The sequence below is a fragment of the Zalophus californianus genome, chromosome 11 (assembly GCF_009762305.2).
Source record: "Zalophus californianus isolate mZalCal1 chromosome 11, mZalCal1.pri.v2, whole genome shotgun sequence".
Classification (NCBI taxonomy): Eukaryota; Metazoa; Chordata; class Mammalia; order Carnivora; family Otariidae; genus Zalophus; species Zalophus californianus.
In genome coordinates this window covers 26,360,974-26,377,878 of record NC_045605.1, presented here as the reverse complement: position 1 = coordinate 26,377,878, position 16,905 = coordinate 26,360,974, and the positions used below count along the sequence as shown (strand labels likewise).

The window sequence follows — 16,905 nt, the reverse complement described above, 5'->3', positions numbered from 1 at the left end:
AACCTTTGCAGATGTGATTAACTTAAGCAACTTGAGATCAGAAGACAACGTTGGGTTATCTGGGAGGGCTCAATATAATCAGAAGGGTCTTTATAAGAAACAGGCAGAAGGGTCAGAATGAGAGAAATGACAACAGAAGCAGAAGTCAATGTAATGTGAGGCCATGAGAATTAGAAGGCAGGCAGTCTCTCAAAGCTGGAAAGGGCAAGAAAGCAGGTTTTCCCTTAGAGCCTCCAGAAAGAACACATCCCTGCCAACTGGGTTTATATTTATGACTTTTAGAACTGTGAGAGAAAAAAAAACCTATGTTGCTGTACCCACTAAGTTTATGGTAATTTGATAGAGCAGCAATAGGAAACCACCAAAGGACCAATCTCTAGCCACAGGCTTTTGTCCTTCTGGCTCACTCAGTCTCTTTCAGTACAACTAACCCTATCCTCACAATTGATGTTCTCTCTCTGGCTACATTTCCTTTCCTAGACACATAGACACAATGATTTTAAATGCTAACATCTCTCTTCTCAAGACATCAAGGTCCTAACCTGAGCTAGGTCTTCAGTCTCTCTTTATTCTTTCTATGACCTTCAGGAGCTCCTTCTTTTTCTCAAAGCAATAGTTCTAAACCAAGTCACCTGCCCCATCACTACTTCTCTCTTTAGTAAGTTACCTTGACTTCTATTTTTGAGATAAAACTGAGGTGTGCCATGAGCTGCCTCCAGCATGCCCCCTTGCTGCCGTCCCCCCAGCTCTCACTGTCCCTGCTTATTTCTCTCTGCTGCCTCTGCCTTACAGACCTTCCCTCTCTCTTCCCTTTGGTCTCTCTATCCTCCATTCACCTAAAGTAACTTACTTACTTCTTTATCTTTTCCCAACATTTTCCAACTTTCTATGAAGACTTTATTGACACCACCCAATTCCCTGGTTGACCACCCTTCCTTCGTGTTCCCATTTTATTATACATACTTCTACTGCAACTGTCATACCACACATGATAATGTTTTGTGTCTTTCTCCGTAACTAGACTGAGAGTCCCTTGAGGTGAATTACTGTGTATTATTTGTCTTGTTATCTCCAAGTACTTTGAGCACTTTGCCTGTAATGTTTTAAGAAATGGTAAGAAGGAAAGTAGAAAGGACCTAGTGAGATGGTGAGTGATGTGGCCAGACAGCAAGCCTCCTCCCACCACATGTACACACCGTCACCACCATCAAACATCAGTCGTGCCTTTCGCCTCCTCCCTGTGATAAATCTGTCTGGAGACTAAGGCTGGTCCCAGATCTCTAGGCAGAAACTCATTCCAGTCAAAATGACAAGTGCACTGGCATGTTCATCTGAGAGTCCTATTTCATCAAATCCGCTTCAGAATCAGGAAGGCACTCTTGGCTACCTCCGTACTCCAGACCATCTGGTCAGGTGGCACAGCGCCCACTTACAAGGTCAGTTTCTTACTGCCCTGAACACTCCAGTTTATGCTGCAGAGTAAACTTTCTCTCTGAACTATCACAGGAAAATCTTCAGAATCACATTAGTCTCTCTCTCATCCACTTTTTTTAGTTCTTGGCTGAGTGGCAGGGATATTTCTCCAGAGCATCATTGTGATCTAACTGTCCCTCTAACTGAGGACAATGAAATGGTCTGGGAGGACAAAGGGGGCAGCAACCACTTCTTATATTCCTTTTTTGTGGAATGGAGAGCAGCAGTGAAGTAGTCTCTGCCATGGAAACACTGGACCACATTCTGGGTTCTCAAGGATGTGTCCAGTCAGCTTCATGGACATTCTGATCCTAAGTCAAACTGTTTGTATTAGAATTGACAGGCATTAACTATGCTTCACATCTAAATGATGGTTCCTTTTGTGTTCGAAAGAGATCGTTGCCCCAACAGTAGAAATGAGAGAAGCCACAATATGTTTGCTTCTTGTTGGCACATTTTTGGTTGGAGTTTGCCTGCAGATTCCCCTAACATCTGGGAACTAATGCTATAATGATGCAGCCTGCTAACATCATAGAGAAAGCTGAAGATGAGCAATCGTAAATAACTATACAAATGATATACATCCTGTGCCAAAACAAAAAGGATAGCCACATTGGAGGCAGAGCTCCTAGGGACCAAGATGGGGAGGAAACCTGGCTTCACATGACACCGACACCCTCTTACACATGGTCCGCTCTACTGTCATGCATTCAATTTTCCTGTAGGTAAATCTGTGCGGGTAGATTTCAAAGCAAATATATTTGAGGATTGTCTGAAAATGCATCTATACCTCTGCCTTCTTTTCCTATATATTTGGGAAAAAGGGGGAAGACGACATGGAGCGGGTTAGAAACCAACTCTCACCCTTGAAGATCCAACATAAAGGCTACCTTCTCTGTGAGGTTCCCTCTAAACCACTGCAACCCCCAGTGATCTGTCCTTCCCCTGAATACCTACAAGATTTTGCATTTTACTCTGTACCATACTGACTTGCATTATTAGTTATCCATTCATGATTCAGGAACTTGTCTCCCCAATAGGCTGCCAGGTCTTTGAGGACAAGGACTGCTCTATTCGTCCACAGTACCTATTCACAGTGTTTGAATACAGCAGATGCTCAAAATATTTGATTGCTTGGGTAATGCCACCAGCAAATAACCCCCAAATCACAAATACGATTTTGTTGCACAGTATATGAAATTTAAGGAATAAATCTATCTCTGTATTAAGATTGTACGCCTCGTGTTCTGCAATTCCTGAGAACAAGGTACGTGAGCTATGTATTGGGGATTGCACGGGGGCGCCAGAGGAAGCGGGGTAAATTGTTAAAGTGTATCGGGCCAATGAAAAAAATGCCTACATGGGATTAAAACAAACTGGATTACTGAGAGTTTGCCTAAGCAGTAAGAAATGTTGGACGACTCCATTTAATAATTAAAGCTAGAAGTCTCTGTCTTCGAGTGTTACTGCCTACACGGCCGCTCTCTGCTCCACACCCCTGTGGGAACTTTGCCCCACCCTTGAGCACGGGTTCTGCAAACCCAGTTTCTGAGACCACTTTCCGCTGGTGCTGTCACGGCTGTTCCTCGCCACCAGGGGGAGCAGCGCGCAGCGCAGCGCCGCGCCTCGGGGCGCGCGGCCGCTCTCCCAACATGCCCCGTTCCGCCGCCGTCGACCCGGAAGTCGTCGCCGGCGGCTGCCGGCCGGCAGCCGTGACAAAAGCTGGGCTGCTGGTGGCAGTCGCCCGGGGACCCCAGCCCGGCGGAGGGTTACTCCGAGGGCGGCGGCGAAGACACCGTTGTGACCCCCGCACATCGGGACTCGGTTTGGGCGCGCCCCGCAGCGGTGTATGACCCGGTGTTCGGCGTCTGTAAGTGTTGGGTGAGAGGCGCCGTAGGCCCTGCCCCGCCCTCCCCAGGCAGCGCGGAGGCTCTCCGACCTCCGTTATGAAGGCTGCGGAGTCTCGGCTGGAACGGGCTGGAGCGAGGGGGAGAAGCAGTACCGCCCCTGTCGCTTTGCAGTGCCTGTAGGACGCCGAGGGCCCAGAGCTCCGCCCGGGGCCCTGAATAGCACGCCAGATAGCCTTGTCTCCGTACACAGTTAACGTCTCATTCCCGACCTCAAGTGAAGTAGAAAGAGGGTGATCGATCGTCTGAGTAGCCATCTGCCCCTTTTAGCCATGAAGGCAGAGACAGTGTCCTCGTTACAAGAGGCTCCAGATGAGTCCAGCTGGAACCTCAGTAACCTGCTGAGTAGCCGGAAGCTGATGGCTGTGGGGATCGTGCTCGGCTGGCTCCTGGTCATCCACTTTCTGGTCAACGTGTGGCTCCTATGCCTTCTGTCTGCATTGCTAGCGGTGCTGGGTGGATGGCTGGGCTCAAACGCCATTGTGGGGGCTTCAGGTCGACTGCACCTGGAACGTTTCATCCCAGTGGCCACCTACCCTCCAAACCCTGAGGCAGAGAGGCAACTGGAACTGGAGATCGACCGCACCATCCAGATGATTATTCGGGACTTTGTGTCGTCCTGGTATCGCTCAGTGAGCCAGGAGCCAGCCTTTGAGGAAGAAATGGAGGCCGCCATGAGAGGGTTGGTCCAGGAGCTCCGGAGGAGGATGGGCATGGTGGACAGTCATGCCCTGGTCCAGAGAGTTCTGACTCTCTGCGGTTGTCACCTGCAGAGCTATATTCAGGCGAAGGAAGCCCTGGCTGGGAAGCAGAGTGGTACAGTTGAGCCCTCCCAGCTCTGGGAGGCTTACTGCCGAGCTACTGCCCCACATCCTGCTGTGCAAAGCGCCAGCACTGAGGTCGCTTATACACGTGGCATTGTAAATTTATTGCTTCAAGGACTAGTGCCAAAGCCCCACTTGGAGACCCGGACCGGTCGCCATGTAGTGGTGGAACTCATTACTTGCAATGTAATCTTACCACTGATTAGCAAGCTGTCAGATCCTGATTGGATCCACCTTGTACTTGTGGGCATCTTTTCCAAGGCCAGAAATAATCCGACAGCAGTGGTTAAACCAACTTCCCCAGCCAGTGCCCTGGAAAAGCCCTCATTGCCCACATCTCTGCCACTGATTGTTGAGGTACAGAGCCTGCCAGAAGTGAGAGCCCCGTCTCCAGCAGCAGCGCCAGTGCTACTGAACTGTAATGAGCCAGAAGGGCCTTCCCATCACTCCCCAGAAGTTGAAGAAGGCCATGAAGCAATAGAGGGAGAATTGGGTGGAGTCCCGGAAGAAAGAAAAGTAGGAAACAACTCATCTCATTTCCTACAGCCAGATATTCGAGGCCCTTTGTTCTTATGTGAAGACACAGAGCTGGAGTCTCCATTGTCTGAACTGAGCAAGGAAACCATCATGCTCATGACTCCAGGCAACTTCCTCTCTGACAGGATCCAGGATGCCCTGTGTACCCTGGAGGGTCCCCAGTCTCTGGAGTCTAAGGATGTTGAGGGATCCGAAGGAATTGAAGGAGCAGAGGCCGAGCTGGGTCCAGGAACAGAAACAGAGACAGGGCTGCTGGTCTCCATGCTGACTTCCTGCCCAGAGATCCACATTGACACAGCAGACAAGGAAGTAGAACAACGAGATGTCACCTCTCTTACAGCTTTGCTGACAGATCCAGGAAGGACCTGCCCCCCACGACCCTCATGCTTAGAGAAGGCTCTCCCCAATGGTGTGAGCTCCGTAGATCCTAATCTGCCACAGGTTCTGCTTTCCTCCTCTCCAAGTGGTCCTCTCAGCTCAGCCACCTTCAGCTTTGGGCCCCTGACCAGTCCAGATGGCCCAGTTGTCATCCAGAACCTTCGTATCACTGGTACCATTACTGCTCGAGAGCACAGTGGCACTGGATTCCACCCATACACACTCTACACGGTGAAGGTAATAGGATTAGAATACGGTCACCCACTCTGGGCTGGGAATGGGTTTGGAAAGCAGAGTCAATGAAGCTAGTATTCTAAGGGAGAGAGGCTACTCTTCATTTACTGTATTTAATTTGACAAGAATCTATATGTGAATGGTCTGAAGATCATTTGTAAAACAGAGTTGGCTTCTGTTTAGAATCTATGCAAACAATCCTAGAATCTCAGGGTTCTTAGGATACTGAGGGTCATATTTTTCAGTGGTTCCCAATATAGAGTCTTGTCCAGAAATTCTCTTACCAAACTTCCCTGTTAATTTCTTTCCTTTCTTAATTACTAGTGTCTTCTGTACTTTGTTTAGGAAGTTTATTTACATGTATATGTAAATATACATATTTACATATATATATATACCCACACACACACACATATATATTATATCTCAGAAGGTACCAGGTTTCTAATTCCTAGAGTTGTTTAAGCACAGAAGTAGGAACTACTTGGCAGAGATGATAAGGAGGTATCATATGTATCATCATGTATCAGATGGTGAGTTCAGTTACAGCAGCAGCTCCCTAAAACTGGCTTTAGGATAGACTGCCTCCCAAGAGGGAGGGATTTTTGTAAATTCTCACTCAGATCTGTCAGAGCCTATCAGAATCTATAGAATCTATAGATTATAGAAATCTTTCCTTGATTAAATCACTGCTAAGGTGAAACTTTTTTTTTTTTTTGCTAAGGTGAGATTCTTAAGCTTGTAATTCAGAAGAACATCTGGTTATCCTAAGGTGTGTATAAAGCCTGAAAATTTGAGGCATATTTGAAAATAAAATAAAAAGGTTAAATAAGCAGTGAGAATGTTCCCTTAACAGCCCAAGTGATTTTTGAGGTGCAGCCAGGTTTGGGAATGTATGAGTATTGATTAGTGTCTCTTAGGGAGCAGAATATTCCACAGAAACTCCCAGGTGCCCCAAGTTTGAGAGTCCCACCCTGAATTCTATCTGTGTCTCTTACCCAGGCCTTTCCTTCTCAGTGCTGGTCTGAGGGACTACTACTTTCCTCATGTCAGTTCATAATGAATACTTCTCTCTGGCTCTAGAAAATTTTAAGACAGCCTTAAGGCTCACCAACAAAGAGATCATTTTTTCCATCACTTGCCCCACAGTATAATACCTCCTCCAGACAATAATGGTAACCTACCCCTAATGAGAACAAGTACATACATAGTTCTTGCACATCATTTCATTATATCTTAACTACTCTGTCAAAAAGTATACCCTGTACTGAGTTGCAGCTTTCATGCTGTTCAGGGTGTTTGCTCTGCGGGAACATTCAGTACAAGTTATCTTTTCCCACATACTGGCCCTCCACGCATATGAAGACAGCAAACTTTGACCCCTTACAACATCTCCAGTCTTCATGTGACTTCCAATCATACAGATGATATGTGCTTAGAAAAAAAAATTTCAGCTTAGCTCCAAGAATAATAATTAACCTGCCCAAAGCTAAATAAAAACACATGTTCCTTTAATGCATTCCAGGCAAACAAATGATTTTATTCATCAGCTGTTTTGGATTATTTGATCTTCCCCCCAACTAACATAAATAATCACTGGTCAAGTATAATGGCAAATGGTTATCCTCTTATAACATCCAACCCATAATTTAGGAGTGAAAGAGGTGCTCTTGTGCCTTCTGTTTTTCACTCTTTGAGATGTGAAAAATAGTAATATAGCCATTTTAAGATTTATTTCAGAGCGAGAGAGGGAGACAAGCGGGTGGGGCGGGGGGGAGATAATCCCAAGCAGACTCCATTCCAAGTGTGGAGCCTGACACAGGGCTCAATCCCATGACCATGAGGTCACAACCTGAGCCAAAGCCAACAGTCAGACACTTAACCGACTGTGCCACCCAGGAGCCCTATAGCCATTTTTATAAGTAAAGAAAGTGTTTGCAGGAGGGAGTTTTGAGGTAGAAGGAGAGAATGGAGAACAGCAAAACTCATTGCTCTTTCTGGGCCACATATGTTGGGAAACACATCTCATTCCTTAATTCAGCAGCCCTGGGAATTTGAGTTATTCATTAACACTCAGAGCAGCAATCAGATCTACTAGATTCAGAAATAGGGGTACCTGGGTGGCTCGGTCAGTTAAGTGTCTGCCTTTGGCTCAGGTCATGATCCCACGGTCCTGGGATCAAGCCCCACATCGGGCTCCCTGCTCAGTGGGAGCCTGCTTCTCTCTCTCTCCCTCTGCCTGCCACTCTGCCTACTTGTGCGCGCGCGCACTCTCTCTCTCTCTCTGTTAAATAAGTTTAAAAAGAGAAAAGAAACAGAATAGGAACGTCTCCCTCCCTTTACCTCTACCCTGCTCCTACTGTGTGGCCATTGAGCTGATGCCCTAAACAAATGTGTTCATTCAACAGTATGAGACGGCCCTGGATGGTGAGAACAGCAGTGGCCTGCAGCAGGTGGCCTACCACACTGTGAATCGCCGCTACCGCGAGTTCCTCAATCTGCAGACGCGTCTGGAAGAGAAATCAGATCTCCGAAAGTTCATAAAAAGTCAGGAGTTTCCCCAGCCCGCTTTACACATGTATCTCCCTGATATGAGAGGCTGGAGGCCTACTATTTGTGGGGAAGAATGGAGGAGGAGAACACAGCATCAAGGGGCCCGTGTTCCCCCAGTTTGCTTTCAGATGTTTTGGGTTTTAGTGCTGGCTAGCACTGATCACATTCTTTCTGAGGCACTTCTTTGCCACTTAATGCTTTGTTCTGGGGCCCATCTAGTTTAAGCTTAAGAAACTTTAAGAAACTTCACATTTCCACCTGTGTCTGTGAGGTAGCATGAGTTAAATCAACTTTTCCACATACATACAGAGATGAATTGCTCTTAAAATAGTAGCCAGAAATGCTTGCTATCCTTCCTTTAACAACCAGGCTTTTTGGGTGTTTGCTATTTGATACCCATAGGGCACAGGAACAGTAAGAAAATGGAATAAAATTTAACTCTAAAAATAAGCTAGTAAGCAGCTGCTTTGTTTAAAAAAACAAAAAACAACAACTGATGATCACCCAAATAAACCTTTTAATGAGTTTAGGCCTAAGTTGTCTATTTCAGTTACGCATTTTCTTTCTTAATAACAATAGTTACTACTGAACCAAGCTTGAAAAGTATGCCAGGTACTCTTCTAAGTACTTTACACATATTAGCTCATTTAATTCTCCTAAGAGCTTATGAGATAGAGAACTATCATTATCCCCACTTTACAGAGAAAAAAGTCAAAGAAGAATTAGGCATTCTTATAGTAGGGATTAGAGCAAAAATTTAAACTCAGGCACCTAGACTTCAGAGCCCTCATTTGTAACTACTGTAGCATATGGCCTCCTATACCTTAGCGTGAACACCGATAATGAGAGTAGACTGCATGTACTATATCCTTGGGGTATATTTGGAACTCCTGAAATAAAAAATCTCAGGAATATATGCAACAGTTCTGTTTTCTTTACATATATGATGTATTTTATATGGAATATCTCTCAGTGAATGTTAAGTGAATGAGTTTGTGGTTTTTTTGTTTTTTTAAGATGTGAAGGGTCCTAAAAAGCTCTTTCCGGACCTTCCATTTGGAAACATGGATAGTGACAGAGTAGAAGCCCGGAAGAGCCTCCTGGAATCCTTTCTAAAGGTCAGCGTCCTTCTGTTTCGGCTGTGCTCTCATTCTAATTATCAGATACCCAAGCCAAGTTGAAGAGACTTGAATTTCTCTTTGAAATCCTTCTTGTGTCTTTTGCAGCAACTCTGTGCCATTCCGGAGATCGCCAACAGTGAGGAGATGCAGGAGTTCCTTGCTTTGAACACAGATGCTCGTATTGCCTTTGTCAAGAAACCATTCATGGTGTCCAGAATAGACAAGGTACCAGCAGGGCCACTGTGTGCACTCAGCTTTAGTTTCTCACCAGAGTGTAGGTAGTGACTGAAAAATAAAGGAGGTAGCGGGTACAGAGAGAAAGCAGAGAGGAGTCCATAGAACGTGGACTAGAATTTTTAAGACCTGTTGCAAATATTGGTTGGACCATCACCTTGCTGAATTACAGTGAGCAACTACGACGCTATATGTGTACACATATCTCCTAGGGGATATTATGACATTGTTATTCTAGCAGCGGAAGGTAAGGATAGATCTGTACCTCCGTAGATCCGTGGGGGCAGGAAAGTTTCTCCTGGAGATAAAGATCATTCCTGGTGCTGGTCACTTAGGAAAAAGACCCCCAAGATAGGACACTAAGCTTGATTTAGACTGGTGTAGTGTTCTCTGCTGGAGAACAGAGCATGGAAAGAATTACACTTTTTTTGAGAGGGTATCTCAGAACCTTTGGAGATGGTAGGCGAAGGACATTTGTGCAACACATATCCTGTAAGCAGTGATTACCAGCTGATTTTAGAGTCTCCAGGGCACAAGTCTGCAGTTTATGTTTATCCAAAGATGGCATATGTTTTAAAAGGTTAGAAAACACTGACTCATTGGCAGAAGGCTGGCCTCTCTCTAGACTTCAGAGGGTACAGTGAAAAAGTGGCATTTCATGTGGTAGGAATTAGGAGACATGCACTGCTCTGAGGAAAAAGCTGCAAACTGGAAAGGGATGAATGAGGTAGAATCCCCAGAATTCCATGCAGATGTGTCCATCCACACAGATGTGTTCACTTGCTGACTCACCAGCCGCTTACTGCTTGCCTGGTCAAGTATGAGCTTGACCATGAACAAGACTAGCTGCTGGTGATACAGCAGTGAACAGAGCAGATAAGGACCCTCCCAGAGACGACAATTTTGTGAGCCTTGAGAGCAAGTTATATTTTCTAAGTTGCGTTGTCTATCCGTGCGGTCCTCTGTGTTCTCTCCCTGGTTTGCTGTCCCCTCCTGTCATCTTTCTCTGACACTTCAGCCCTGTTTCAGCTGTGTCATAGCTGTACCCCTGGTGGAGGATGAACACAGGCATAAAGTAAGGAAGGCGTGATGCTGCTCTGAGCCGGCACTGTTAAGTAGCAAGGAGCACCAAAAGACAAGATTTCTTTTCATTTCTTTGGTATTTTAGGGTTTCATTTGTACATTTTATATGTACATTTTATTTTATGTCTATATGCCATTTTTCCATTCTGAGAAATACAACTCTTACTCTTCAGGGAGGATTGTTTTATTTGGTCTTTATGAGTAGTTTATATCAAATTCAGATTCCTAAATTTTGACATGAGTGATTTTTGTTACTCTTTCTGTAAAGAAGAGAAATTGTTTGGATTAACTGGAAAAACCAGTTCTTTACTCTGTGAATTTTCTCTGAACATGTTAATATTATATATGCTTCTAGAAGGTATTTCTGATTTGATAATCTTTACTCTTTCTCTTTGCCATATCACTTCCATTTATTCAGATCTTGGTGAAAGTATTATTGATTTGGAAATTAAAAATCCTTCTTTCATATATAAGGAAAGAAATTGAAAAATGAAAAGTATTTCACCAGCCTGCAGAACTCCCAGCTTTTTATTTATCTCACTGTTTTGGTTTCTTTTCCCATGGCATTGTTTGTCTTAACTGTGAGGAAGCAGATTTTTATGGCCATTGAGGAAAGGGGGGATAGTTGCCAGTAAATCTGCCTGGTATCTGACTATGCTGATGAAAAGGCTCCACTAGCTAGCCTAGCTATCTGCTCATCTTCATTGCATAAAGCACCTTGAGACAACTGCTCATTTGGTGGTTTCTGTCTGACCCTGCACCTCTGACCCCTGCAGATGGTGGTAAGTGCTATCGTGGACACCTTGAAGACAGCATTTCCTCGCTCCGAACCCCAGAGCCCCACAGAAGAGCTGAGTGAGGCCGAGACAGAAAGCAAGCCCCAGGCAGAAGGCAAGAAGCCTAGCAAGTGAGAAGCCCTTCAGTCACCCGGGGACCCTTTCCAGTTCTCAGGGTGATTGCCAGTCCTGAGCCAAAGCCTATCCCCACTCTCCAGCCCTAGGAGAGAGGAGATGGGTCATACATACCAGTTTTTATACAAAGCCAGACCTACACTCCTCGACCCTCAACCCAAAGGAGCCTGAGATCCAGCATAGGCCTCCCTGCTGAATGTTTGTCTTGCCATGGGAACCCAGAACTTAAACTGACCAGGGAGTTTTGACTAGAAGGAAAACTGTAGAATATGGATATTCTCCTTTTCTATTTTCCTGGAAAATTGAGGTGTTTCTTTCCTATTAAGAATTAAGGCTTATAACTGATCTCTGTTTGTCATCATTTCTTGAAATCTTAGCTCAGAAGATGCACGTACTAGCAATAAACAGGAAAAAGCCAGAATAAACGTGTAGGGCCTATTTTAGGCTATTCTGTCCTGCACTAGAGTCCCACATACACCCTTTCAAAGCCAACATGTGGAAGGGAAGGGCACCACACTTAACCCTTACTGTAAACTTCATATCTGTATCTGGACCATTATGAAGAGAAAGAGTGAGTGAGAGAGAGTGTGTGTGTGTGTGTGTGTGTGTGTGTGTGTGTGTGTGTGTGTGTTGGGAGGGTGGAGAGTTTGTATGTTTGTGTCTGTATGTCTGACTGTCTTTGTCTCTGTGTTCATGTCTCATGGACCAGCAATAAAACAATTTTTAGCCTTTTTTCACTGAGCCCATATTTTGAAGGGTGACCATGATATCTGTGCTTATAAGAGCCTTGAACATGAGGTTAGCACTTGTGGTCCCTTCCCTACTTTTATTTGGAACACTAGGAGAATAAGTGGTTGTATGAAAAGGGTACTAACAACAACAAAAACCTTGGTTTATGTCACTTGTCAATTTAATCTCCAACATATTTTTAATGAGTATGTAGTATATGCTCACCATTCTTCTAACTTATGGGAATACGACCATGATAGACTGGTCCCTGTTTTACATTAACAAAAGCCCTTTCTCAAATGCATCGTGGACATAGCTTAGCGCAATGGTTGTACTATGTTTTAAGAATTGCCAGAATGTATATCGTTTTGGGAATTTCAGGGCCAGGTCTTTCCTGGCAACTCTGACCACAGTAAACTCCCAAGAATAAGTATGGGTGTTCTTGTTTTAAAGCATTAATACTTGTCAGCCCTTGTTTGGAGATCAAAACCATGAATCACATTCTGTTTCTGCTCTTTGTGTCAATGCCAGGTCCAGATTGAGGTTCTCCAGTAAGATTGCTCCAGCACTGACTATAACTGAGGCACCTGAGAAGATTCTCTATTGTCTCCAGGAAGGCAATGTGGTAAGAATTTCCTAGGTAACTCCTGGAATTAATAGCTGGGATGTTGATACTGCAGTTACGGACAATTGAGACATTCTCCAAAGTCAGGAGAGATGTAGGTACCTTGCTAAAGGACTTAACCAGCATCTGGATCTCTAATTTTTATTCTAAAAGTATTTTCTCTTAGTGGTTTCTAATTCCTACCGACTCTGGGCCAGCAGGTTGGCTTCTCAAGGGTCATGGCCTTGGAATAAAGGATGGCAGAATGAGAAGGAAACCCAGTTCTTGGGAGAGAACAGATGACCCAAATGCATTTGCAGCGAGTGAGAATAAAAAAGACACTGTTTTACTTGCAATTTAGGTAGAAAGTGAAAATTTTCTGAAGGTGGTCACAGAGTCCGTTGGGTTCTATACTCATGATACTGATGCAGGGAAGGAACAGGGAAAAGCTGAAGGGCCATGGTTAATCTCCTATTTTCTTCATTCTTTATGTGATGTGCCGCTGGCTCTTTCTTCAGGAGTCAGAGATCCTATCCACGTCTGGGATGGAATCCTTTATTGAAAAACAGACAAAGTTATTAGAAATGCAGCCAGCAGAAGCCCCAGAAAAAGATTCTGAACAAATCCCCAAAGATTGTACGGATGGTTACTTGTCAGATGAAGCTGTGCCGGCCCGAGACCTCAGCAATGGTGATCCAGGTACGTGACAAGATCTCCGCTTCCACAGAGAAGGGAGGTAGGATGTGACCGTTGGGAGTTGTTGATGTAATTTCTCTTGTGTTCAGCTAAGCAAGCCATGTGTTAAACACCAGTGTTTGAGTTGCTGTGCCGAGTCCTGGGATACAAAGAAGAATTTGACACGGTCCCCAGAGCTGAGTCAGAGGAGCAGGGCACAAAAATTGGAAGTTCTGGTCCAGCAAAATAAGATCCATGCTTATCATATCATTATCTCTTTTATGTTATTTTTGCCATGCTTTGGCATTTTTGGACTACTCCCTTTACATACTTTCGTGTCTGTGGTACCCCTTTCCTAGTTTTCTCTCCACCTCTCTTATGGTCCCTTCTCAGTCCCCTTTGTTGGTTCCCTTACTAGCCTTCCAGAACTTTATTTTTGGCTCTCTGTTCTTACTCTGCATACTACCCCTGAGTGATCTCATTTGTACTCTTGATTTTATTTTATTTTTTTTTAAGATTTTATTTATTTATTTGACAGAGACACAGTGAGAGAGGGAACACAAGCAGAGGGAGTGGGAGAGGGAGAAGCAGGTTTCCTGTGGAGCAGGGAGCCTGATGGGGGACTCGATCCCAGGACCCTGGGACTATGACCTGAGCCGAAGGCAGTTGCTTAACGACTGAGCCATCCAGGCGCCCCTGTACTCTTGATTTTAAATCTAACGTGTGCTGACGATGCCTAAATATTGGCTGTCGTATTTCCAGTTGCTTACCGGAAATCTCCACTTAGATATACCATAGGGCAACTGAAGTACAACATGGAATTCTTCCTTTTCCCTGGATCTTTTCCTTTTGTTTTATTTACTGCCATAGCAAATGACGCCACCCAGTTACCCAACATAGAGCAGGAAGGGAAAAGAGGTGAGGACAGGGAGGTTTGCTTCCCAGAAGAAGTGCAGATGTTTTTTTTTTTTTACAGAGGAAAAAGTGGGAGCCCTGGATATTAGTGTGCTTGTTGAGCTAGAACGTATAAAAAAGTTTTTCAGTTCCACCAAGACTGAGGCTCCCACTGAAAAGAAAAGATCACAAAACCCTGGGTTCAGAAGGGGGGAGAAAAAAAGGCTGATTTCAGCATTGTTTCTCAGGTGCCGTTGAACGACGTCACCTAACCTCTACTGTATGGACCTCAGCTTAACTGTGTGAAAAATGAAGTTCACAACCCCACCTCTTCCCACATATCTCACTGGTTAAGTAAATGAAGTGTTAGGACCAAAAAGCGTCAGAGAACTGTAGGAAGTTACAAATAAGAGGAAATGGGTAAAACAGTATAATTCTAGCCAAAGTCAAGCCTGTAAATTTTGAACATCATGTCTCTAAGAGTATAGTTTATGCCTGAGCTTTTCTTCTAGCCCTGAGAAACTCAAAATGCTCACATGACAGGAAATTTACCATTTTCTTCAGAGGACTCGGTGCCTCTTTTTGCTTTATTTTTTACTGCTATGACTAGCTGTCACCACATGGTGGCAGCTCTAGGTAAACGCTAAACCTGAGAAAATCATAAAATCCACGAGGGTGGCTGATGCTCAGGATGGTGCTGTTTCCCAAGGAATTGAATATCTTGTCTTTGAGCAAATGACTGGAAAGAAAGCATATCAGTTCCCATGCCCCCTTGAAAAGCAGCACAGAAAAGATATATATATATTAGATGGGATTAAGAAAAAAGTAGGATTCGGTTCTGGAAGATTCATCTAAATCTGAAGTTACTAAATGTCCTAAAGAACTCTTTAGGGAGGAGAACTTGGGCAAGCTGACCAAGACAATACCCATTTGTCCTAGACTAACAAAATTACTGTTGATGATTAATTATATTAATCACAGCAGTAGCACCAGATTGCTGAGATTCATTCTGGAACATTATGTATTCCTGGGGACATCTCCTGGGAAGCAAATCACAGATGACAAGGGACCCCCTGAATGGGGTTAAAAGAACAGATGCTTCCATCCATAAAGTACATCTGTTCAGGAGCCTTCAGCTTAGCATGGGTGTGAAGTCACTTGTGGTCTTTCCAGTCTTTGAAAGAGGAAAGAAATCAGTCATTGTCATGGCATATTTTACCAAAGGTAGAGTGCTCTTCCTCGAACCGCATGTTCTCTCAAAACCAGACTGAAGCCTTCTGGATCCCAACCCAACAGCTCTGTGTAATGGAGATGCTTTCAAAGCAACTTGTTTACAGGAGAATGAATCCCAAAACTTTCCCCAAATCTGCTGCCCACAACATTTCCATGATGCTTTGTGGAGGCCAGTGGAATATAAAGATGGAAGAGACTGGGCCTTGCCATTTCCAGTTAGTCACTAGTTGGGAGCAGTTACTTGGAACAGAATGTATTTAGTTCCCAGGGGGAAATACAAAAGAAACAGAAGCTAGATAGGTAAAATAATTATATGTAAAATCATTTAGAAAGATAAGTATTACTAAGTGACTAAGGAATATAAACTAAGAATTATAAAGAAATACAGAACCTATCACTGAACTTTTTAGATATAAATATCTCTTGATTTAAGTACAGAAGAATTACAGAAATACAAGATGATTGATATAAGGGTGAAGATCCAGTGCACTGAAATACATTCCTCCAGGGAAGAATGAAGGGGAGTAAGTCGGAGGGGGAGACGAACCATGAGAGACGATGGACTCTGAAAAACAAACTGAGGGTTCTAGAGGGGAGGGGTGTGGGGGGATGGGTTAGCCTGGTGATGGGTATTAAAGAGGGCACATTCTGCGTGGAGTACTGGGTGTCATGTACAAACAATGAATCATGGAACACTACATCAAAAACTAATGATGTAATGTATGGTGATTAACATAACAATAAAAAAATTAAAAAAAAAAATACATTCCTCCAGAATGGGTCTCTTCTGAGTTACTTTTGATGCCTTTTCATACCCCAGGAGCAGAGACAGAGCTCGCTGACACAGCCCTAGATCTACTCCTCTTGCTGCTGATGGAGCAGTGGAGATGGCTATGTACAGAAAACATGCAGAAAGTTCTTCATCTTGTGTTTGGGACCCTAGTTCAGAGGTAAGATGGCAGAGTTCTCCATTGTATTAGAGTCTCAAGTTGGATAGGGGTTGAATGTGATGCTGAATTCTGCACTGGAGAGGGAAAGTGTAGAATCCAGGAAACCTGCAGCCATAAGGAAAGACAGAGACTCTGTAATAGGTGCACAGGGATGAAGACTGCCTGAAGAGTACCAAAAGGCTTGTGTTAATCACCTCATCATCTAAATGGGTCTGCTTCTGTAAGACTTCTGGCATAATCCACTGAGTTATAGACACTGCCTGTGATCTTAAAACACTTCACCTCAACTCTTCCTGCTCAGGGATCAGTTCTCCACCCAGTTATGCCCTCAAGCCCTATACCTTTCACCTCGGTAAAATGGACATTTCTCTTCACTGACAGTATATATTTACTGTGATGATAAGCAGTGAGACAAGGAGAAAACAGATCAGTGCTCTGAAAATAAAGATTGTTTTCTCCAAAAGGTATGTAAACATTCACAACTAAAAAAGTACTTACACAGGATGGTAAGGAATAAAAGTATACTTCGATATAAAATGTGGACTGTGATCCCAACACCACTTGC

General features: G+C 44.2%; 1 protein-coding gene across 4 annotated transcripts in view; it reads left to right on the top strand.

Moving 5' to 3' along the window:
• Positions 1–3,620: 3,620 nt before the first annotated feature.
• The window catches only part of SNX19 (sorting nexin 19), a 39,786-nt gene continuing 26,501 nt past the window's right edge, over positions 3,621–16,905 (top strand). For 2 of the 4 annotated variants that reach the window (XM_027579341.2, XM_027579338.2), the window contains exons 1-8: positions 3,621–5,356; positions 7,762–7,900; positions 8,924–9,024; positions 9,133–9,252; positions 11,121–11,251; positions 12,516–12,609; positions 13,107–13,287; positions 16,211–16,340. In XM_027579341.2, the coding sequence (XP_027435142.1) occupies positions 3,653–5,356; positions 7,762–7,900; positions 8,924–9,024; positions 9,133–9,252; positions 11,121–11,251; positions 12,516–12,609; positions 13,107–13,287; positions 16,211–16,340 (2,600 nt within the window). In that variant the 5' untranslated portion in view covers positions 3,621–3,652. Of the gene's footprint in view, positions 5,357–7,761; positions 7,901–8,923; positions 9,025–9,132; positions 9,253–11,120; positions 11,252–12,515; positions 12,610–13,106; positions 13,288–13,373; positions 13,701–15,828; positions 15,977–16,210; positions 16,341–16,905 lie in introns of those variants that run through there. The other 2 variants (XM_027579339.2, XM_027579340.2) reach the window with 2 other exon arrangements.